Source organism: Plecotus auritus (genome assembly GCF_963455305.1).
Source record: "Plecotus auritus genome assembly, chromosome: 9".
Lineage (NCBI taxonomy): Eukaryota > Metazoa > Chordata > Mammalia > Chiroptera > Vespertilionidae > Plecotus > Plecotus auritus.
Genome location: NC_137783.1, coordinates 134155597 through 134180868, shown reverse-complemented (window position 1 = coordinate 134180868; position 25272 = coordinate 134155597). Strand labels below are relative to the sequence as shown.

The following is a 25272-nucleotide window of genomic DNA, read 5'->3' as shown; positions in this document are numbered from 1 at the left end:
ATGACTCCCATCAATGTTTCTATCTCTCTCTCTCTCTCTTTCTCTCTCTCTCTCTCCCTATCTCTCTCTAAAATCAATAAAAATATTTTTTTAAAATAGAGTGCTGTTCTCTGAATGTCCACAAGAGGGCACTATTGCAGCATCTCCCTGCAGTGGAAGAGCCCTCTAGTTCTATCAATTGGGTTTTCTTTTAAAACAGGCAGAATTCCTTACTGAGGTGCTGTTCTCAGAATTCCCACAAGAGGGCACTGTTGCAACACTTCCCTGCAGTGAGAGATCCCTCAGGGGTCCCCAACCACGGCCCGCGGGCCACATGCAGCCCGCCAAGGACATTTATCTGGCCCGCCGGGTGCCGCTGCCTGTCCTGCTTAGCAGCCGACTCATCCCGGGCCCGCAGTGCACATAGGAATTTGTTCATAGTTTTTTTTTAAAATTATAATCCGGCCCTCCAACGGTCTGAGGGACAGTGAACTGGCCCCCTGTTTTAAAAGTTTGAGGACCCCTGCAGGGTCTATCAATTGGGTTTTCTTTTCAAACTGGCAGAATTCCTTACTAGGGTGCTGTTCTCAGAATGTCCATAGAAGGGCACTATTGCAACACTTCCCTGCAGTGGAGAGCCCTCTAGATTTCTCAATAGGGTTTTCTTTTCAGACTCATATATTTTGTCATTTTCCACATATCCAACTACTTCAGGATGATTCGTTTAAAATTTTCTTTACTATAAATAGCACTGCTATAAACACCTTTGTACAAATTGTTATTTTCCCTCCTGTATCCTTTTGATTTTTCCCCTTGGAATGCTATCTCAAAAGTGGATTTATGGGGTCAAAGGATCCGTTTAATTTTATTGTTCTTGTTAATGATGAAGTTATTGTGATGAACTAAACTCTTATTTTATTTTCAGTTGAAACCGAGGTGCTTTCTATTGAACTACAAATATCTGTATTGAACATATTAGAAAAGGAGAAATAGCAACAACAAAAAAATCTAGAAATTATTTCAAATAAGTCTTCTAGGAATAAGATATTTTTTTATTTACCAATCATTGGGAAATTTGCATAGAATTAGAAGGGGATCAGAGGTTATTAAATTCAACTCAACCTCTCTACACCTTAGTTTCCTAGTGTGCAAATGTATATAATAATAGAATTGTTTTGAGACTAAAACAAGAAAATATATGTAAAACACTTAGCTCGTTGTCTGACACAAATAAATTATCAATTAATATTAGTCATTATTACAGTATAACTGTTATAGTTAGCATATGCCAAATTGAAAGGTCATATTCCCTCCATTCATTTATTTGGCATTTAAATGCCAGGCACTGGCTAGAATTTGGTATGCAAAAGTGAAAAAAAAAATTTCTCTGCCTTCATGGAGCTTATGTTCTACAATACAGACAATAAACAAATATATCATGTTAGATGGTGCTTATGTTATGGGGAATAAAGCAAAATCTGGAAAGTAGAGTATGTATGTTAGTATTACTATTGTATATATGGTAGTCCGGGAAGGTCTCCCAAATTTAGTGATATTTGGGTAAAGACCTGAAAAACGACAGGGAGTCAAAAGAGAGTTCCAGACAGACTTTTACTGAGAAATATGGCCAAACTTTTTTTGTTGTTGTTAATCCTCACCAAGGGTATTTTTTTCCATTGACTTCCAGAGAGTGGAAGGGAAGGGGAGAAATAGAGAGAAGCATCAATTGGTTGCTTCCTGCATGCTCCCCAACCGGCACTGAGGATTGAGCCTGCAACCAAGGTATGTCCCCTCGATCACATTGAACCCGAGACCCTTCAATCCCAGGCCGACATTCTAATCACTGAGCAAACCGGCCAGGCTGGTTACACTTCCGAGTACAGGAACTTTCAGATTTGGTAGCACAGCCAAAACTATCTTATATAGGAGACCTTAAATACATTGCGTGTTGGAATAGGTGTGGTCCTCAGTATGATTATAGCTACAGTTTTCTCTTTATTATTTCACTTAAAAATCAACATTTCATTTTTGCATGGATAGCACGTTTACATGATTCAACATAAGAAAGTATAAATAGGTAGAGAAGTCTGTCCCATACAGTTTGCATTGCTCCCAACAAACAGGTAACACATTAGATTTTTAAAAATCTTTCCACAGATTGTACAATTTTTATTATTTTTTTATTGATTGATTTTAAAGAGAAAGAGGAAGTGAGAGGAAGAGAGAGAGAGAAACATCGATTTGCTGTTCTACTTATTCATATATTCATTGGTTGAATCTTTTGTGTGCCTTGACCAGGATGAACCTTGCAACCTTGGCCTCCCGGGAGGATGCTCTGACCAATGAACTACCCATCCAGGGCCCCAAACATCTAACACCAAGCAAGCATGGGTATGTAAGCTAGTAACTGCGTTCTTAAACAAAGAAAACCATCCAACATCCAGAGACAGCTTTCCAGGGGCCTGTATCTTTAAAATAGTCAATTACATTTTGCCCCAGCTGCCCAAGATGCCCTACCCACGGGGATCTTAAGGCCTGGAAACCGGAAACGCTTTATGGAGGGTAAAGGTGAACCGGAAGTCCTTCCTGGGGAGCGCTAGAGGCGCTTGGCTGAGGTACCTGAGGGCGGGCTGTTTAGAAACGGTCCTAATCTTTTTGTCCAGGGTTCTTTTAAGGGTTTACCCTGCATCTGTGGTGGCTGCCTGCGCTCCCCCTTCCTCGCTCTGGCTGCTGAGCGGTCTCCGTGCCCAGGAGTCTCCTGACCGTGGCGTTGGGCGTGGGTGTCCAGAACCTTCCACCCGCCTGAGCCCGACACCTGAGGCGGGAGAAGCCATCGCCCTCAGACCTCACTCTGCTTGGGCTTCTCCGGGCTTTCGGGGCTGCTGGTTAGTAAGGTGGGTCTTGTCTGTTCCTATAGAAAAGCGCAGATATTGTCTTTACTTGGTGTGTTGTTGTTTTTAAGGTTTTGTTTATTTTATTTTGAAACCTCACGTTTTTGTTACGAATACAAGGCAACAGTGTTGGCCATTCTTGTGAAAAATTTCAAACAAGCCTGGTGCACCTAGACTGCAACATTTTGAACGGTGACCGGTGAATCTGGACCTTCTCCTCAGGAATTCTTGTCGAGCCAGGCGCAGTCGCGGAATTGTGACTGACTCCCCAAGGAAAGCTCCGGTTTCCTTAATGCGTACAGTCATCTTAGTCCTTCTGAAGCGCCTTGCACAGGCCGGCTGAATTGTAGGTTTAAATTATTCCTGTCATTGTGTTGTTGTTTTTTAATCTCCCACTTAGCTTTTGGAAACAATCAGAACCCTCACGGCATTTATGGGAGCCTTTCAGGGGTGGGGAACCTATGTTCTGCCCAGGGCCACTTGGATATTTATAACATCTTTTGCGGGCCATACAAAATGATCACCTTAAAAATGAGCCTGCTGTATTTGGTCTAACAGTTAGTTAGGTCACCCCCTAAGGCAGTGGCAGGGCCAGGCCAAATGACTTCGCAGGCCTAACGGGACTGGACGTCCCCCACCCCTGGAGACTGCCTTGGAGATATGGGGCTTTGGTGCCGGACTCCTGCAGTAAAGCGAGTGGTCATCTTTCCGCAAGTGGAGGGTCTGGCCTTCACTTTATAAAAACTGCAACATCTGTGAAATATAACAAAACAAGCCAGTCAAACAATGTATGCCTGTAATGGGTATATTCCATTTAGGAAGAAAATGGGAAGATTCCACTAAGAAATCCTTTAACTTTTGATTATGTGCTATATTGCCTTAGATGTGATAAATGCCTATGGCTGTGTTTGTGTTGTACTTTTAAGAAAAAACCCTGACTGAAACAGCAGTGCAGCCTATGTGAGTGGAATTTTTTCTGCAGCCCTTCATAGTTTCATTCTCTACCCATTGATTTAGTCAATTTTAGTGTTTATGATAACGCTTCCTGGTTTCAGGGTTGAATTAAAGTATGATTAAATTTTTAAACATTATATTCCCCACTCTGATGATTTATAAATTGTGCTGATGTAACTTAAGAGAATATTTTCTTTTTTATATTGCTTCCTATAGTAATATCAGGAAGGAACCTGCTATCATAGTGCATCATAGTGCCCACTGGGTGGCAGCATAGTGTTTTTATTTTTTTAGCTTTGTCTGGATTTCAGAATTACTGATGCTGTAATAGTGTTATTCTGATAGTAATTGGTATCTATCATATGTTGAATGCTTATTACATGCCAGGTACTGGACCAACTCCTTTATGTGTATTTTCACATGTAATCATAAGTAAGTCCCAAAACCTGTGACTTAACTATTCCTATTAGTCTTTTTATACCACATGAGGAAACTGTGGGAAAAAGAATAAATAATGCAAGGCTGATAACAAGCCAATAAGTGATAGAGCCAGAACTGAAATACAGGTACTAACTACTTTGTGCTAATCAAATTAAAACCATTATCAATTTGACCAATTAATGAAGAACCAGCAGTTAATATGAGAAATCTGTGGATATTCTGAAAGAGGAAAAAAATTGAATATTGGTTTTATATTATGTGCCTCAAAACAGTTGGGGATGCATAGTTTCCAAAAGCCAGTATTTCTTAAATTGTGTTCAAGAAATACTAGTCGTGCAAAATGCTTCAATTGAAAAAGGTTCCTGTGGTCACAAATGCTCTTGATGATTCATTAAAGGTTCTAAGAAGTCCTGCAGTAAAGGAGTCTGTTTAACCCAACTTTTTTTGAACTCATAGCATTAAGTTTTATTTTAATCCTCACCCAAGGATATGTTTATTGATTTTAGAAAGAGAGGATGAAGGAAAGAAAGAGAATAGGGGAGGTGGGAGGGAGGGAAGGAGGGAGAGAGAGAGGGGGAGAGAGAGAGAGAGAGAGATGAGAGAGAATATTAATTGGTTGCCTCCTGTACCTGCCCCCACCAGGAATCAAATCAACAGCCTTTTGGGGGGCCAACAGCCGTATGGGGCCAATGCTTCAACCAACTGAGCCACCCAGCCAAGGTGCGTTCTTAAGTTTTTATGATTACAACCCACATTAAGAAATGCATTTTACATGCAGACCAGTGTAAATATATGTATATACAACTTAAATAAAATACACATGAGGCAGTCTTACCTTTGTACTACTCTTATGTTTTCTACTAGAGGCCCAATGCACGAAATTTGTTCAAGGGACTTGGCCCTTGAAGCCCCGGCTTCAACTGGAAGGTTGTCCGGATGGCCATCTGGAATGTTGTCTGGATGGCCGTTCAGCTGTTGGTCTAATTAGCATGTTAGCTCTTTATTATATAGGATTTTGTGTTTTTCTAGCCTAGCCTTCATTTACATTTTTCTGTTGAGTTTAGAAATAGGGAAAAATACATTGATTTGTTGTTCCATTCATGCATGCATTCATTGGTTGCTTCTTTAAAAAAAATTTATTTTAGGGAGGAAAGGAGAAGGAGAGAGAGATAGTAAAATCAGTGATGAGAGAGAATCATTGATCGGCTGCCTCCTGCACACCCCTAACTGGGAATCAAGCTTGCAACCCCGGCATGTGTCCCAGACTGGAAATTGAACTGTGAGCTCCTGGTTCATATGTTAATGCTCAACCACTGAGCCATACAGTCAGCCATTGGTTGCTTCTTTTATGTGCCATGACCAGAGATCAAACCAGGATGACACTCTGAGCTACTCAGCCAGGGCTAGCCTAGCCTTTCATTTAAAAAGAGTCTTTTAAAAAAAGACCTTTTACATTGATTTCTTGAACCACAATCTATAGTTTTACTGGACTAGAACTTGGGTCCTATTTTTTATTTGAAGCACATATTACTGGAACACACCGAGGTAAACATACAAGGCTGTGTGTGGTTGAAGGAAGTGATTGATGTAATGGTAAATATCTTTGATGAAATTAATATTCTTTTATCAGTCCTGGGAATAATTGAATGGAGATAGTGTTTCTTACCGGGAAATTAATTTTCATAAATAAGAACACTAGCAAAGTGAGAACATAGAACAATTTTACAGATTAGAATTTCCAGATTACATTCTTTGGAACACATGCTCCTGAGAATATTAGTTTGCATTATGAATTTTTTAAAGTGTTCCATGGTCAAGATAAACTTGGGAAATTTGGGTTAAATAGCTTCTATGTGATGGTACTGTTAATTTCTAAGATGGGGAGTTAGTATGCAGCACTTTCCAGATTTATTTGACCAGGGAACCTGTTTTTAGAGATGTATCTTATGGACCTTGTGCCCTTTAGAATACACTTTAGGAAATGATTATGTAGCTAATTAAGGTAAAAATGTTTTTGTTGTAATATGACTATTTTAGGTGAAAATTTTTATTGTAAGTTATTCATGTAATTTTCATAATTCATTGATTTTATTTCCTAATATCGACATGATAGAGAATATCAGCAAGCCATTCAGCATTCTTAGTTTTCATATGACCAATGGAAATTTTGTTATTAAAAAAAAGCCTTTATGAAATTCTCTGGCACTAATTAATTTCATATAAAACTAAAACTCTTGCCGAAACCGGTTTGGCTCAGTGGATAGAGCGTCGGCCTGCGGACTGAAAGGTCCCGGGTTCGATTCCGGTCAAGGGCATGTACCTTGGTTGCGGCCACGTCCCCCAGTGGGGGTGTGCAGGAGGCAGCTGATCGATGTTTCTCTCTCATCGATGTTTCTAGCTCTCTATCCCTCTCCCTTCCTCTCTGTAAAAAATCAATAAAATATATTTAAAAAAAAAAGAAAAAAAAAAGAAAAAAAAAACCTAAAACTCTTAGTTTTAATTTAAGTTCAATGAGCAATAAATTTCCAGTTGTTTTAGAATCAGCCTGAAAAAATTTGAAGTTTAGATTAGTTAAATGTTATTAGTGTTTTAAGAAATACGTAAAGGATTTTCCTACATTTTATTTACAAGATGGCCAAAATTAGTGTTTATGTACTTGATCCAAGATCTCTTTTGTATTGCATTAGATTAATTAAATTTAAAATTCCATTAATAGTTTATTTCATGTTCCATAATGAACCTTATGAAGAGAATTTCCAATTCTTTCATTTCCTTCACATGCCTCAGACCATTCATTTTTAGAATTAAATATTTCTAAATTTAAAATCTTGTATATGGAATCCCTATTCCTTTTTTTAAAACAAGGAGAAATTTGGCAAATATTTTATTGTGAATAGAGAATATTTTACTCATCTATAACAATAAAAGCATAATATGCTAATTAGACCAGACAGCCGAATGACCTTCTGAACATCATTACGGACGTCCTTCGGGACAAAGCTGCAGCGGCAGGGGCTGAGGCAGAGGCAGCTAGGGCCAATCATGCAGGCAGGTGAGCAGTTAGGGGTGATCAGGCAGGCAGGCAGGCAGAGTGGTTAGGGGCGATGAGGCAGGCAGGCAGAGAGGTTAGGGTTTGGGGTGACCAGGCAGGCAAGCAGAGGTGGTTAGGGGTGATCAGGCAGGCAGGCAAGCAGTTAGGGGCGATCGGGCAGACAGGCAGGTGAGCATTTAGGGGCGATCAGGCAGGCAGGCAGAGTGGATAGAGGTGAGCAGTTAGGGGAGATCAGGCAGGCAGGCGAGTGGTTAGGGGCGATCAGGCAGGCAGGCAGAGTGCTTAAGGTCAATTAGGCAGGCAGGCAGAGTGGTTAAGGGCAATTAGACAGGCAAGCGTTCCTGGATTGCGAGAGGGTGCATGCCAGGCTGAGGGATCTACCACCCCCCATGTTCATGAATTTCATGCACCGGGCCTCTAGTCCTATCTAATAAAAGAGTAATATGCAAATAAACCATCACTCCGTCACACCCACCAGCCATGCCCACCAGCCACACCCACCAGCCAATCAGGAGTGAGTATGCAAATTAACCCAACCAAGATGGCTGCGGCCACAGACAGAGCAGGAGGGAGGCTTGGGTTTCCCTGGCGATGGAGGAAGCCATGCTTTCCGCACACCCTGGCCGGCCCAGGCCTTGACTCCAGTCTACAAAGTTTCAATTATAGAAGATAAATAAATCCCAACAAAAATGGCGGCAGCCACGGAGCTGGAGAGAGCAGGAGGCTAGGGTTGCCCCCGGCGATGGAGGAAGCCAAGCTTCTGCAGCCCTGCAGTCTTGACCTCCGCTTAAGGCTACAAAGTTTCAATTATAGAAGATAAATAAATCCCAACAGAAATGGCTGCCGCCACGAAGCGAGCAGAAGGCTTGGCTCCGCTCCAGGCTACCAAGTTTCAATTGTAGAAGATAAATAAATCCCAGATACCAGGGCCTCCACTTGGGTCACCGGGGGGCGTGGCTGGCCTGCAAACCACCACAAGCCCCTTGCCCAGGCCGCCCCATGCACCAAGGGAACCCCCACCCTGATCTGGGACACCCTTCAGGGCAAACCAGCTGGCCCCCACCGTGCACCAGGCCTCTATCCTATCTAATAAAAGAGTAATATGCAGATTGACCATCACTCCAACACACAAGATGGCTGCCCCCATGTGGTCAAAGATCCTGCCCCCATGTGGACGCAAGGTGGCCACCACAAGATGGCCAGCAGGGGAGGGCAGTTGGGAGGGACCAGGCCTGCAAGGGAGGGCAGTTGGGGGCGATCAAGCCTGCAGGGGAGGGCAGTTAGGGGTGACCAGGCTGGCAAAGGAGGGAAGTTGGGGGTGACCAGGCCTGCAGGGAAGGGCAGTTGGGGGGGACCCAGGCCTGCAGGGGAGAGCAGTTGGGAGGGGACCAGGCCTGCAGGGGAGGGCAGTTAGGGGTAACCAGGTCTGCAGGGGAGGGCAGTTAGGGGCAAACGGGCTGGCAGGGGAGCAGTTAGGCAACAATCAGGCTGGCAGGGGAGTGGTTAGGGGATGATCAGGCTGGCAGGCAGAAGCAGTTAGGGGCAATCAGGAAGGCAGGCAAGCGAGCAGTTGGGAGCCAGCAGTCCTGGATTGTGAGGGGGATGTCCGACTGCCCGTTTAGGCCCGATCCAGGTAGGACATCCCTTGAGGGGTCCCAGATTGGAGAGGGTGCAGGCTGGGCTGAGGGACACCACTCCCCCGTGCACGAATTTCGTGCACTGGGCCTCTAGTAATGGTATAAAATACTTTCTTTCAAGAAACTAGGTGTTTAATTTTGCATAACTTATAATTAAAATATTTACCAAGTGTTCCCAAAGCATATTTCCCACTGCAGCTTAATGACATGAAACAGTAAATGAAAAAATAACGTTGTTAATGGCAGCACTCTAAATTGATGTAAAAAGTACAAAATTATATGTAACAGACAATAAGAGAATGGGGCAATATACACATTAAAGTACTGATCAGATGGTACAGGCAACAAGTACAGTCCAAAAAAGGAGAAATTGGTGTGAGCTGGATTCATAAGAAGAACTTCATGGAGGAGATGGAATTTGATCTGATTTTTAAATATGTTTAAACAAAGATAAAGGAAGGCATTCTATTTGAGAGAGCAAAATGTATAGGCATTAATTTGTTCAGACTCCTTAATGTGGCAATACAGACCCTCAAGACCTGCCTGCTTCTTGAGCCTCATTGCATCTTCTCCCAGCCTTTTATGTTAGACTTTAATCTCAAACTGCTTTTAGTTCTTCATATAAGATTTCTTTGCCCTGGCCAATTTGGTGTAATGGAAAGAGAGTTGGCCTTTGGACCAAAGGGTCCCAGGTTTGATTCCGGTCACCCAGATTGCCAGCTCGATCCCCAGTGTGGGGCATGCAGGAGGCAGCCAATCAATGATTCTCTCTCATCATTGATGTTTCTATCTTTCTCTCCCTTTCCTTTCTTCTCTGAAATCAATAAAAATATATTAAAGTAAATAAATACATAAAATGTTGTTTCTTCCACCTGTGCCTTTGCTTATGCTGTTTTTCTGTTCTAAAATACCCTTACCTAATTTTTCAATTTGCTAACTTCTTAACTTTTAAGAGTTTTAGCCCAGAACTCACTTTCTCCAGGTAGTTGCTGACCCTGCTGGATTAGAAGCCCCTTCTTTTTCCTACCATAATACTCTCTGGGATCTCTACCACTGCACATCCTATATAATAAAAGGCTAAAATGCAAATTGTCCCCTCGACCAGGAGTTTGACCAGTGGGTGGGGCTGGCCAGCCAACCACCCGCAGGCCTCCCCACCCCCGGCTGGCCCAACCCTGATTGGGGGCAGAGCCAGCTGGCCAACCTCCTGTGCCCCTCCCCCTGGCTGGCCTGGCCCAAATGGTCCTGATCAGGGCGACTGGCCGGACCCCACCTGTGCACGAATTTTTGCACTGGGCCTCTAGTTGTATTATACTTACCTTTATGTATTTGTATCTCTCTCTACCACAGTTCCTTGAGCACAAGTTCTCTGTGTTGTTGTTGTTTTTTAAATCATTACGTTTTTGAATATAGAAGGGCCAACAACTCTTTATTGAATGTATGAAAACTTTTTGTTTTCTTTATTTACATTAATATTTTCAGACTTTAAAACTCCCCTTAGTTCTGGTATTTTGAAATTTATTTAACAAGATCAGATTTGCACTTGGTTTTATAATATTCTATTCCCTTCTGGAACCTCAACAATCTTTGTACCTTGACCCTATCACATAATTCTTCACTCTATTTCCTAAGAAAGAAAAGAGTGTGTTCTTTTCTTTTTTTCCTAAGGTTAATCATTCAACAATGTGTTTCTCCTCTACCTAACTCCAAGACCTCATTTCTTCAGTTTTCCCTCTTTTCATATTTAATCACTTGATCTTTACTGGCTTCTTTCTGTAAGATGTGAAATGTTTCCATTTTTCTCCTATCCCCTAACCTTTCCTTGATTATTTATAACCTTAAACTACTACCTATATCTCATTTCATATCTCATTTTGTGAGAACTGCTCATGGATCTCCCTTTTACATTCCAGATCAATTTGTGTCAGTAAGAACTACCATGTTACCCTTCTGCCAAATTCCATTTCCCTTTGAACTATTTCTTGAATTCCTCAATAGCCCAAGAATTCTTCTCCATAGGTTAATTAGATCATAATTACACTGCTACAAGTAGCCCTATACCATTTACTCCAGTTTGCTATTGCACTTATAACTATTTTGGTTAATGAGGTTATTTCCAAATTAACAAATAAAAATTTAAACTTAGTTTAGCATCTTATTTTATAGGTAACATAAATGAGGCTCTGGCACTGTGTACTTTGAACTCTCTAAACACTTAGAGCCCCCTTTTTAATCTATGGTGCCTTTTTTTTAAAAAAATGTGTTTTTATTGACTTGAGAGAGAGAGAGAAAAGAAGTGAGAGGCATAGAGAAAGAAAAACATCGAGACAACATCAATTGGTTACTTTCTACAAGCCCTCTTCTGGGCATGTGCCCTTACTGGGAATAGAACCAGTGACCTCTCAGTACATGGGACAAAGCTCAACCAATTGAGCCACACCATCCAGGGTGTGGTGTGTTTTATATCATGCTTAGTGTTATCATGTCTGGGGTTACACTTATTTGAATAAATGCTTTATTCACTTTTACAGACTTTGAAGATAAACACCACTGACTCAAATATGTATCACCTGTAGTTTCTTGAACAGAGATTTATTGAATTATGTCACTCTTTTTTATTAGCCTACTAGAGGCCCAGTGCATGAAATTCATGCACGGGTAGGGTCCCTAGGCCTGGCCGACAATCGGGGCTAATGGGGCCTTCCAGCTGCCAGCCGGGGCCTTCCTTCTGGCTGCTGGCCAGGGCCTTCCTTTGTTCCACACCGCCCTCTGGTGGTCAACACATGTCATAGCTAGCAATCGAACTCCTGCTCTCCGGTCAAACTTCTGAGGGGACACTTTGCATATTAGCCTTTTATTATATATAGATATAATAAAAGCCTAATATGCAAATTGACCGAACGGCAGAACGAGCGGTGGAATGACTGGTTGCTATGATGCGCACTGACCACCAGGGGGCAGACGCTCAATACAGGAGCTGTCCCCAGCATGCAGGCCCCAGGCAAGCCAAGGCAGGTGCCAGCGTGAGCCCCCCGATCACCCCACTGGTCACCCTGCAGGAGGAGGTGACCAGCAGCGGCAGCAGCTGGGGGCAGGGCTTGCCGGCGAGGGCAGGGGTTGGGGTGGCTGGTGAGCGGGTGATTGCCCCACCAATTGTTGCCTCCCACAGAGGGAGGTGACCGGTGGCTGTGGTGGGGAAATCTGAGGGCAGGGCTGGCCAGTGAGTGGGCGCTGCCCCCTTATCACTCCACCGGTTGCCTCCAAGGCAGGTGCCGGTGGGGGCCCCCCATTTGCCCCGCTGCTCGCCCCACGGAGGGACCAGCAGCAGCAGGGGGCGGTGCCGGCAAGCAGGCGGCGCCAGGCTGGCCAATGCAGGTGCCAGCGGGGGCCCCCCGATTGCCCCACCAGTCACCACACAGATTGGCCCTGATCGCTGGCCAGGCCTATGGACTCTACCCGTGCATGAATTTAATGCACCAGGCCTCTAGTCCTATATAATAAAGAGTTAATATGCTAATTAGACTGAACAGCCGTCTGGACGACCTTCTGGATGAAGCTGGGGCTGCAAGGGCTGGCTGGGGCAGCTGAGGCTGCGAGGGCCAAGCCTCTTGCACGAATTTTGTGCTTCAGGCCTCTAGTCTGTATATAAAAAGTCATTTTAAAAATTTGTATGTGGATGCTTTTCCATTTTTCCTCATTATATAATTGTTCTTCTCTAGGCCTTTTCTAGTGTTGTGATACCTATCAAAGTTTGTTTATCACAGATACAGGAAACACTCTGATTGCATATGCAACTTTATTTGACTCAGTTTCCCAGTATCCTACTCTCCACCTTTCCAAAGGATCCAAGTGGTCTGTTAAATACAGTGCAACATGCAGTGTGAGAAACACTGAGTGCCTGACTTTTGTAAATTATTGTATTGGGCAGTGTGAGGATATAAAAGTGAATGAGATTTGGCACTAATCAAGGAACTTACAATATAATGGTTAACACAACTATTGCTTATACAAGATAGAATATGAGTCATGCTTTGGTAATTTTTTCTCAGTCTTTTAAAGAAATATACATACACTAGGTGTATACATATAATACTTTTAAAATATATTTACACACTGTCTCTTCAAATATATATATACACACTAGCTTTTATATATATAACATGTATATATGCATATATATATACAGTTTTCACTTTTTGTGACAATTGTCACCTGTATTTCACATCTAAATTTTATATTTATAATTACTTATGAAGGAGATATGCTTATAAGACTGAGATAGCATTTAGTTTAAGTATTAAGAGTATTCCTGAGAATAAAGGCAATATGATGATACCAACTTAGGGGCTATTAAAAAAAGGTAACTTGGAAGTTATAGCTTTTTAACAAAGAATTTTGGGGGAAAATATTTTAGTTACTGAAAAATCAATTTTTTGGTATTTGTAAAGCTATTGTTGATTTTGTTTACACTCTATTAATGTTTTAGCTAATGTCAAAGCTCACAGTCGTTATTATGTGAAATGATAGTGTGAAATTGATGCTGTTATAGTATAACAATAAGGACGTGACTCATGTATTTTATGTACACATGCATTCAACTGTAGTGACAAACGGCTTCATGCTGTGTGATTAAATGCATATTAGCGTTTGCCCTAGGCATTTGATTATTACCATCTTTACTTCATTACATTACCACACTATATGGTCATATAATTTATAAGATAATACACACATCACTTTGTTGCTGATAGGAATTATTCTGTTTTATGGATGGTGTCCTTTAATTTTGCCTTTCATGGATTATAAAATTGGTTAATATCTGCTGAAGTGAATCACTGGAGAAGCAAATAAAGATGCTGGCCTCAGGTCACAGTGTCATTTGTGATACTGGCAAAATCTTACAGGCTCATTTATCCCTGTACATGATTGATAACAGCATGGGTTAAATGGAGAAAGCTTTGCTTCTATTAAAGGATCATCATGAATGAAGACCTCCCACTTAATAGTCAGGCATGATGAGAAGACAAGAGACTGTCTACAGGTCAAATTAAATAACTTAAATAATTTAAGTAGAATGACAGTGTAATTTGTCCATTTTGTGTTATTACTCTGACCCCTATCAGGATTATAGACTAACTTACTTTCCACTGCAGAGTATTTAAGATGTAATTTTTTAATAAATACTTTCAAAGATTTAAAAGCCTTTCTGGCTTTTAATTGTGGTAAAAGATAGATTTTTATTACGTGCTTAAAATAAAGCTTTTTAAAAGAAAAATAGCAATACTGTAAAATAGAGTCAGTAATATGGTGAATGCTGAGGTAATGTTTTAATCATTTTGTAATATATTTATAATGCTTTATTCATTTTATAATAAATGTATTTTTCAAATGTATATTTTATAATGAAATATTATAAACAATTAAGTGATTATAAATAGAATGTATTTATTATAACTGTAATATTTGTTATAAATAATTGTATTATCAACAATAAATTTAGTATTATAAATTACTATAAATAAATGAACTACTTACAAGAAGATTTTTTTAGTAACACTTAGAAGCCAAGTGTTAAAAATAAAGATAGTCAGGATTTTTTTTTAAATAAAGAAAGCTTTTTCATATACTTAAAAATTTTTTATTGATTGATTTTTCAGAGAGAGAGAGAAACATCGAGTTGTTGTTCCACTTATTTATGCATTCATTGGTTACTTTTGTGCGCCCTGACTGGGGATCTAACCCCCAACCTTGGTGTATTGGGATGATGCTCTAACCAACTGAGCTACCCGGCCAGTAATGACTACTTTCCTGTATGGAATCATTGTTCAACTATTCAAGTTGTGATTCAAAATATGGGAAGGCATATGCATTTTTGGAGATACTTATAATAATAGCATTGAAATATTAGAGTATTTTGATTTGTTAAGAGTAAAAGGCATATTTTGTACATGTAATCATCCTCATTTCTTTCTTTTTTATTTTGTTAATCCTCACTGGAGGATATTTTTTTCTATTGATTTTTTTTTCTTTTTTTTTTTTTAGAGAGCGGAAGTGGGGGAAGGAGAGAGAAGAGAGAGAAACATTGATGTGAGAGAGACACATCTATCGTATTGCCTCCTGCACCTACCCTGACTGGGGCCCAGAATTGAACCTGCAACCTATGACCAGAATCAAACCCATAACCATTTGATGCGTAGTCACTGGCTATTAAACCTTTGTGATAAACCAAGACTTAAATACATTACCTCATTTAATCCTCACACAGTGAAATAAGTGTCATTGTCTCTGTTATTCAGATGAGGAAACTAAACTCTAGGGAAGTCACACAGCCAGTAAGAGGAGATAGAATTTGAATCCACATGTTTTGGATTCTGTTATAGGAATCTACAGATATACATATATCTTTTTCAGAAGCACATAAAACTATATTTACCACAAAACTGGTTCATTTCTGACTTTATCAAGCTTGCTTGTAATAGCGTTTTAAAAACTTTTTTGCACTTTGACCCATAGTAAGAAGTACATTTCACATTGTGATCCAGTATATATACATGTATTTACATTTACATATAATTAAAACAAGTTTTATGAAGTTTACTACATGTGAATATTATTGATATATTCTAATCTGTTTTATTCTCTTTCATGATAAGAAATGCTGCTTGCAACTAAACTGATTTCATATCTCTCTATGGGTTCTCAACTGAAATAATTCTGTACCAATTTAAAATATATGCAATAAAGTGCTTTCCTTCATTATAGAACTTATATGTACTTTATAGAAAAGGAGAATGAAGGGGAAAACATCACATACTTTTTTTTTTTTAAATATATTTTATTGATTTTTTACAGAGAGGAAGGAAGAGGGATAGATAGTCAGAAACATCGATGAGAGAGAAACATCGATCAGCCGCCTCTTGCACACCTCCCACTGGGGATGTGCCCGCAACCAAGTTACATGCCCTTGACCGGAATCGAACCTGGGACCTTTGAGTCCGCAGGCCGATGCTCTATCCACTGAGCCAAACCGGTTTTGGCAACATCACATACTTTTGATCACTGAAAGACAATTACAGTTAACAATTTGGTGTATTTCCTTTCGATATTTTTTTCTGATGGTATTTATATTGTTATACTTTTAACCATGATGCTTATATAAATTTGAATCCTAATTTTTTAGTTTAGTATTTTTTATCAAAGTTATGTACACACAATGTAAATAATTACTAATTTTTTTACAAATTTTGTTCAGAAAAACAGTAATATCCCCTGCAACTTACTTTCTCTAGAGCAACTACTTTGAAGTATTTTAGCTGATTCTTCAGACATTTGCTTCCGTATCTCTAAATAATAATGTGCTTATCATTGCTACATCTTGATTTTCCAGTTTTAGTCATTTTCTAATGACTTTCCATAATGGCAAATGAAGATTTAACTTTTCTTTCACCTTTGCTCTAATTCTTCCCCCTTCACATACTATCCTCATCATATAGTTATTTCATAATCTTGATTTTATAAGTAATTTATGATCGAATAAATGCTATTCACAGCTGAACCTTTGGAGTGTGCTATGATTATTTTTTCCTTACCTATACAATACCCCCCCCATTTGTCTTTTTTCCCCCCTATTGATGACTTTTAATGTATTCATTACTAACTCAGCCTCATACTTTTCCCAGATATACGGACCTCTTATTATTAATTTAAAAACAGTTGGTAATCTGTTAATCTCATCCTATTGATGAACTTTTTACCAGAGTGTACTAAACAACTTCCATTTGGACTGGTTGATCTCAAGGTTTGCTGTACCAGTGTCATCTTTGTATCCCCCTTCACAGTTCTAGGATCCTTTTCCTCTCTTGTGTAGGATCCCCTGCATCCCATACTTTTCTCTTTCTTGGAGAAATTTTTAAGTAGCTTCCTGAGAAAGGATGCATGGAAGATAAATTGGTTTGGACACTGCATGTCTGAAAATACCTTTTACCTTCACATTTTTGCATGGCTGGAAAATTCCATTGGGTAATCTTTTCCCCTAATTTTGAAGGCTTAGCTTCTTTATTCTAGTTTTCATTGTATATGGGCTCCTAAAACAAACCCTAATTTTTATTGTAGATATTGAAAACGCTAATGTAATTCTTAGTCCTTTGTATGGAAATTATTTTTTTCCCTTTCTTAAAGCTTATAGAATCCTTTCCATTTCCTCTAGTGTTACATTATTTCACCATGATGTGTCTTGGTTCAGCCCTTAATGAGCTCTTTGCAAACCCATATTTTTTGTAGTTCTGGGAAGATTGATTCTGAAAATGATTTATTTTCCTCCAGTTTCTTTCTGAGAGAGAAACATTGATTGGTTGCCTCTAGTAGGAGGCACAATGTTTATCTCAGGCTTGGTGTAAAACAATTAGTGAAGGGCCAAACCTTGCCTGCTACGTTAGGAACCCAGCCTTTAGGAGACGAATGGGAGGGGCAGGAGATTTAGTCCTCGAGGGTACTAGAGTAACAGAAAATATCAGCCATAGAGAAACGAAATTCAGTCATTGTTTTGCTAAGTGCTTTGTGTATGAAGATCAGAGTAGGAGTAATGACAAAACTTATTCACTATTAGCCCTGGAGAATTATGGGATACCGGTTGTTACATTTTTATGGTAACTGTGTTTTTACTTGAAAACCTAGAAAAATGCTTTTTTTTTTTTACATTACAGAAAATAAATGTCAACATGGAGAACGATTTTAAAATTGACTCATCATCATCTACCTTTGCTCTTCAAAGTTCTTCAGAGACATTGTTTTCTATTCAGCTATTAGATTTCAGAACTAGTTTACTGGAAGCATTAGAAGAATTACGTATGCGAAGGGTAAGTACCTTTTTAAAGTGCTATTTTAATAGATAACTGGATTTGTCCAGTTTAATTTTTGGTTTAAGAAAAAAGAAGATCTAACAAAATAAGCTCTTATTTAGAAAGAAGAAATACAGTCCAAATAATGAAGTAAAAGAGAAAAGGATAAACTTAGTTGGCATCAGGGAATGGGAAATAAGAATTTATAAACCAAAGCAAAAAATATAGTAGATTTTCAGATTGTTAAATACTTGATAAATCAGCTAATATTTGTTGAATACTTTGGAATGCATAGATAGCACTATAGTTAGACACTGTAGATGATTAAAAAAACTATTCTTTAGAAGATTACATTTTTTTGTTAAAGTTATGAGTTAGGTACCTATGAAATGATTAAATGATGAAACAAGATAACACATAATTGACAAAATAAATGTATATAATAAGTATTCTGAGTTCAAAAAATAAAATATTCTTAGTTTTAAAGTGATAACTGAAATTTTTAGGAAAGAGACATCTAGTATAAAAATTTTAGCAGGAGATCGATATTGTTCAAAGCTGTTCAATGTTTCTTGGGACTCCTTTTGTAGGAAAATTTTTAGCTGTGATCTTTTCGAGTGTTGCCTTCCCTTATTTCTTTTCTTCTATTACCTTGTTCTGGAACTCCCCTTAGGTAGTATATTGGATCATATCATTCTATCTGTTATGACTCTTAACTCTTTTATAGTTTTTGTATTTTTTCATTTATTGCATGTGTAATTCATTTTGTTGTTTCCTAATTGTCTTTTCAAATGTTTTTTTTTTTTCTGCTATCTAACCTTGATGAGAGTTTTTAATTTTAAGGATTACATTTTCATTTCTAGAGGTTACTTCAAAGGATCTGCTATGGTCAGAATGTTTGTGTCCCCCCAATATACATATGTTGAAACCTAATTTCCAGTATGATGGAATTGGAAGGTGGGGCTTTGGGAGGTAATTAGGTCATGAGGCCCAACAGAGCTCTAGCCCTTTTTGCTGCGTGAAGTTATGAACTGAGAAGCTGCTCTCACCAGACACAGAACCTGACCATGTAGGCACCCTGATTTCATACTTCCAGTCTCCAGAACCATGAGAAACAAGTTTGTGTTGTTTATAAGTCACCTAGTCTATGGCATTTTATTGTAGCAGCCTGAACAGACCAAGATAGGATTCAACAATTTAGTGCTATGCCAATAAAAAACCAGTGAGATGTTTTTTAGAATTTGGCAGAATGATTCTAAAGTTATATCTATAAGAAAATGTATTAATATATACACAAATTATGTTATATACCTTAACTAATACAATGTTATAAGTCATATGTATGAGTATAGTTAGAAAATAAAAAAAAATTGCTACTTGCTCTATCAGATATTAAAGGCTTCTGCAATCTATAATAATAAAAGCATAATATGCAAATCGACCGAATGGCCAAACAGCAGAACGACCTTCCAGACGACCACGCTATGACACGCACTGGCGCCAGGCCAGCCAAAGTGGGTATGATGCGATTGGTTGGGGGCCCCACCATCGCCCCATGCTCATCCTGCAGAGGGAGGCCCAGGCTAACCAGCGGCAGTGCTGTAGTGGGTGGGTGGGGCCTTCCTCTGCGGTGCAATCGATTGCAGGGTTCCCGGGCTGCAAGAGGGCGCAGGCCGGGCTGAGGGACACCCTCCCCATCCTCGCCCCCGAGTGCACAAATTTCATGCACTGGGCCTCTAGTACTGTAATAATTAAAAATGTGATATTGTTGCAGGAACAAATAGATCAGTAAAATAATAAATCCAATGGGGGAAAAGAAGGAAGTCAATACATGGCACTTGGACAATTCATACATAATTCACATACAAATATAAAGTGTAAAGAAAAAATATACAAATACTAGAAGATATAAGAAATAATTTTATGGTCTTTGGAATAGAGATTATCCTTCCTTAATGAAAAGATGGTGGCCAGATATGATGATATACAAGATGTTATGAATGAGTAGGAATTTTGGATCATTCTCTCCAAGGGTTTATCAGTTGTGTTAGTATTGTCAAGAAATTAAATTTGGTTTTTCTGATTCTATTGTGTATTTATTTTATTGATCTCTTTTAGCTTTATTCTTTATTTTACTTAATTTCCTGTTCTTTTTGTTTTGAAGTTTTGGAGATGGGTATTTAGTTAATTAATTTTAACTTTGTTTTTCTAACAAACTATTTAAATCTGTAAATCTCTCTCAGCATGGTTTTAGCTGGGTCACACAATTTTTACATATTTTATCTTCATTATCATTCAGTTCAAATTATTTTCTAATTTTCATTGGAATTTCTTTTTGAACCCATGAGTTATTTAGAAGTGTATTACTGCTTTTACAAATATTTGAGAATTTTATTTTTGTTAACTTTAAAAAAAAACGATTTCTAGCATGATTCTACTGTATCAGATAATATACTCTATATGATTTCAGTCACTTAGTATTTGTGGAGCTTTGCTTTCTAGTCAAGCATATAATCAATTTTGGTAAATATTCCAACATAGATGAACTTGAAAATAATGTGTGTTCTCTATTTCTTGGGTGTAGTGTTCTAGGAATATGAATTTAGCCAACTTTGTTAATCTTGTTCACATCTCCTATATTACTGATTTTTTGTCTATGTTTTCCTTTTTCTGTTCATGTTTTAGTGTGGTTATTTTCTTCTGTCCTTTTAGTTCACTAATATTCTCTTCCATTTATTTAATCGGCTGATAAAGTCAAGCTATTGAGTTCTTAATTTTATTTCTTGTATTTCTAAATTTTCTTTTTGGTTCTTTTGTAATTTTCAATTCTCTGCTGAAATTCATTTTATTATATATTTTTGAGCATATTATTTCATATATCTTAATGTCTATGGCTATAACGTCTGATATCTGGACTTGTAGATCCATTTCTATTATCTGTTTTTTCTTTCATGATTTCTTGTTATTTGACCTTATTTTCTGAGATGTAGGGTGAATTTTGATTAAATTACTTTGTGCATGAAAAATTGCAAAGAAAATTTGAGGCTTTGCATGCTATCTTCCTCTAGAGAGGTTTACTTTGCTTCTGTAAGGATGGGCAGATCATCTTACCCAGTGGTCGGCAAACTCATTAGTCAACAGAGTGGCAAACCATGGCGGCTCGCGAGCCGCAGTTTGCTGACCACTGATTACCTATCAGAGATTGAGGTCACTGGAGGCTCAGTTTCCATTTTTGTAAGGGCTAGTTTATTTCCACCCTCTAAGAGTGTAGCTATTTGGACTTCCAACTAAAATCCTGGGATATTTTCCAAAACCCCTCTTCTTTGGTGGGTCCTGAACACTAAGTCAATCCTCAGAAGACTGCTGGTAGAACTGCCTCACTTTCTTAGCCCCTAGTGAATGGGTAAATAGCAATTGTCAGAATCATCTCTTTTTGCTTTCATTCTCTGTATGATCTTAGAGATGTATTCTAAATAATCAGTCTTTTTGCAGGTTCATGAAATTGTAGAATTTTAGAGGTGGAAGTGGCCTGAGATAGCTTCTAGTCCAACCTAAAATGCAGAGAATTTTACGAGACTGATGCTCTGATCTCTCTGCTCCTTGTCTAATGTTCTTTCATTAATATATATTTAACTAGAGGCCCGGTGCACGAAATTCGTGCACAGCGGGGGGGGGGGGGTTGTCCCTCAGCCCAGCCTGCACTCTCTCCAATCTGGGACTCCTCGAGGGATGCCTGACTGCCCGTTTAGGCCCAATCCCACTGGGATTGGGCCTAAACGGGCAGGTGGACATCCCTCTCACAATTCAGGACTACTGGCTCCCAACTGCTTGCCTGCCTGCCTTCCTGATTGCCCCTAACCACTTCTGCCTGCCAGCCTGATCACCCCCTAACCACTCCCCTGCCAGCCTGATTGATGCCTAACTGCTCGCCTGCCAGCCTGTTTTCCCCCAACTGCTCTTTCCTGGAGGCCTGTGTCCCCCCACAACTGCCCTCCCCTGCAGGCCTGGTCACCCTTAACTACCCTCCCCTGCAGGCCTGTTCCCCCCCCAACTGCTCTCCCCTACAGGCCTGGGTCCCTTCCAACTGCCTTTCCCTGCAGGCCTGGTTGCCCCCAACTTCCCTCCTCTGCCAGCTTGGTTACCCCTAACTGCCCTCCCCAGCAGGCTTGATCGCCCCCAACTGCCCTCCCTTGCAGGCCTGGTCCCTCTCAACTGCCCTCCCTTGCTGGCCATCTTGTGGTGGCCATCTTGTGTCCACATGGGGGCAGGATCTTTGACCACATGGGGGCAGCCATCTTGTGTGTTGGAGTGATGGTCAATCTGCATATTACTCTTTTATTAGATAGGATAGAGGCCTGGTACACGGGTTGGGGGCCAGCTGGTTTGCCCTGAAGGGTGTCCTGGATCAGGGTGTGGGTTCCCTTGGGGCATGGAGCGGCCTGGGTGAGGGGCCTGTGGTGATTGCAGGCAGGCCATGCCCCCCGGCAACCCAAGTGGAGGCCCTGGTATCTGGGATTTATTTATCTTCTACAATTGAAACTTTGTAGCCTGGAGCGGAGCCAAGCCTTCTGTTCGCTCCGTCGTGGCAGCCATTTCTGTTGGGATTTATTTATCTTCTATAATTGAAACTTTGTAGCCTAGACTGGAGGCCTGGGCCAGCCAGGGTGTGCGGAAAGCTTGGCTTCCTCCATCGCCAGGGAAACCCAAGCCTCCCTCCTGCTCTCTCTGTGGCCGCAGCCATCTTGGTTGGGTTAATTTGCATACTTGCTCCTGATTGGATTGTGGGTGTGGCTTGTGGGCATGGCTTGTGGGTGTAGTGGAGTGATGGTTAATTTGAATATTACTCTTTTATTAGATAGGATAAGTTAACTAGAATGAATAATGCAGTTAACATAAAATTGATCAATATTGTACAGGGTTAGATAGTAAAGTTTCTTCAAAGAAGTAAGCACAATAGGTAATAAAGTCAAAGAAAGAGATTTATTACTCAATTGAACTACATTTTACTACTTACCTATGTTGGAATTAGCAAAGAGAGAGGGGACTTTACTCATTTTTTCCATTATGGATCTAATTTGGTAATTATAATACTTTATTGGGGGAAAAGAATTTTAAATTATAATTACCTACAGATAAACAATCTGAATCAACAAAAAAGTTTATATTGAATTTATAATGTTTGCTTTTTAGAAGTTAGACACCATTTCTGGTAAATTCCCTTATCTGATAGGTAGACAGAATAACTGATGAGTAGGGATGAACAATAGCAGAAGGGTCACAAATTCAACTTCCTTTGGATTCAGGTAGTGGCATATGATGGGAATAGGGTAGGAATTGTATTGAACTGGAGTACCTATGTCTTCAGTTCAACCTATCTCTGATTCAGCTTCAGAAAATTGTTGCCATTATAGAAAAAAAAAAATGGGCCCTGTACTGTTAGCTCTTCCAATTATTGAAGACTTTAATGTAGCCCCACTGGCGTGGCTCAGTTCGTTGATCGTTGACCTTTGAACCAGGAGGTCACTGTTTGATTCCCAGTCAGGGCACATGCCCAGATTGCAGGTTCAATCCCTAGTGTGGAGCGTGCCAGAGGCAACCAACCAATGATTCTCATCATTGATGTTTCTATCTCTCTCTCTCTCTTCTTCTCCCTTCCTCTCTGAAATAAATAAAAATATATTTTTAAAAAAGACTTGAATGTAAAATCTATTAGATCCTAAATATTGGTAGTGGATTGAAAGTTTATAAACCAGATTTTTAAGTATTTTTAAGCTAGATTATCTATACAATGGGAATGAAAGACTTCTATCACAGAACTTTCAAACTTTAAAATATGCATTTTTGATAACCTTTGAAAAACTACTCAGTCTTGCTCTAAGAGAATTTAAATTTTAATAGTCAAAACATACCATACAAATCAATCACTATACTCTCATATAGTGTGTATTATGGATTATGACGAAACCATTATGGGAGTTCAGAGAAAGGATATTTTAAATTTATTAAATATCTAAACAGAAGTAAATCTTGGAATTTTACATTAGCAACAAATAAAAGCCAATGGAAATTTGGGTATTCTAGAATAGCAATGATTTGCTAAGGAAATTGTGAAAGAAAACTGGGCAATTAATGGTATAATATGTGGTAAAGCAGCACTTCAGTGTCCCATAAAATTAGTTATGCTATCAGTGGAATCATACATCTCTGTGATTATAATGATTTATAAAATGTATTTGTTTATATTACATGGAAAGCTGATACAATGGGTGTTATTCACATTGCTGAAAGTAACATTATAATATACTTCTACTATATTAGGATTTAAAATTTACTTCATGCTTTCTATTAAAAATTATTTACTTTTTTTGAACTTTTTATTTTCCATGCATTCTTCAAGCAGCTTTCAAAAGTTATTAATAAAAATTCTTATTAAATTGTTAATGAATAAAAAATATTAAATTTGGTGAGAAAATCCCATCTGTAACTTCAATAAAGTATCCAAGAATATCGAACCTTAAAAGTGTTTATTTTTTATTAGCTGCCTTAGGACTACAAGGATTTAAGTGTTTTATAAAAACAATAAAAGAGGAGTAATTTGATGGTTTATTTACTCTTTATAACCTTTAGAAAGTGTCATGCTTTTTAAAAAGTGCTTGCTTCAGGCTGTAGTTTTACAAGATGGGCTATGTATTGGTCAGACCTCTTTAATTCTTGACCCTGAACAGATTTAGGGACATAGTATGTACAGCAGGCACATGTCCAAGCAGCCAAAACTATAACTGGGTACTTTTATTCTCTTTTTCAAACTCATAATCCACCTCCTACAAAATTGCCCAATTCAGTTTCTTATGTTATCTAATAAAATACTAATCACTCTTTCAGATAGTTTCTTGGTTTGATTAGCTACAAAGTATTCTAGATGAACAAATCTAATATATAGGGAGAGCCTAAAAGTTCATATTTTTAAAACCTCTTTCCTAAGTAGTATTTAAACTACTGTTTTCATATTAGTCAACTTAATCTATTACAGTGATTTCTAAAATAGAAAAATATTAATATTAGAACATTTACAGTAATTCTTAAAATTCTGTTTTTCCATTCAACAAATATTTCTAGTTGTTTTGTTTTTTTGACATGTTCTACCAAACAATCAGAATATACTTACATGTTAAAATAGTTAATATGATTTAGGGTGGTTTTCTAACTTTTGTGGAATAGAAAGATTAAATTCTGAAGTGTTTGAAGGAAAGGAACATATATGATACATATATCATAATCCATATTGTTCTACAGAACCCACGGTATTTTAAAGGTAATATAATGCATGTTAAGGAGACTCTGGAGACAGATCATCTAGGTTTACCTAGTATGTGACTTTAGGCAAGTTCCTTATCCTCTTGCTAACCCAGTTTCTTCATCTATAAAATGGCAATGAAAAGAATACTCACCTCATAAAATTAAACCTAATATTAAATTAATCA

At 38.9% G+C, this 25272-nt stretch overlaps 1 protein-coding gene across 1 annotated transcript in view; it reads left to right on the top strand.

The window, feature by feature from the left end:
- Nucleotides 1–2278: 2278 nt before the first annotated feature.
- The window catches only part of CCDC73 (coiled-coil domain containing 73), a gene marked incomplete at both ends in the record, with an annotated part of 77602 nt that continues 54608 nt past the window's right edge, over nucleotides 2279–25272 (top strand). Inside the window, 3 exons of the mRNA XM_080640677.1 lie at nucleotides 2279–2370; nucleotides 2655–2868; nucleotides 17657–17809. Of these exons, the coding sequence (XP_080496803.1) occupies nucleotides 2279–2370; nucleotides 2655–2868; nucleotides 17657–17809 (459 nt within the window). The remainder of the gene's footprint in view (nucleotides 2371–2654; nucleotides 2869–17656; nucleotides 17810–25272) is intronic.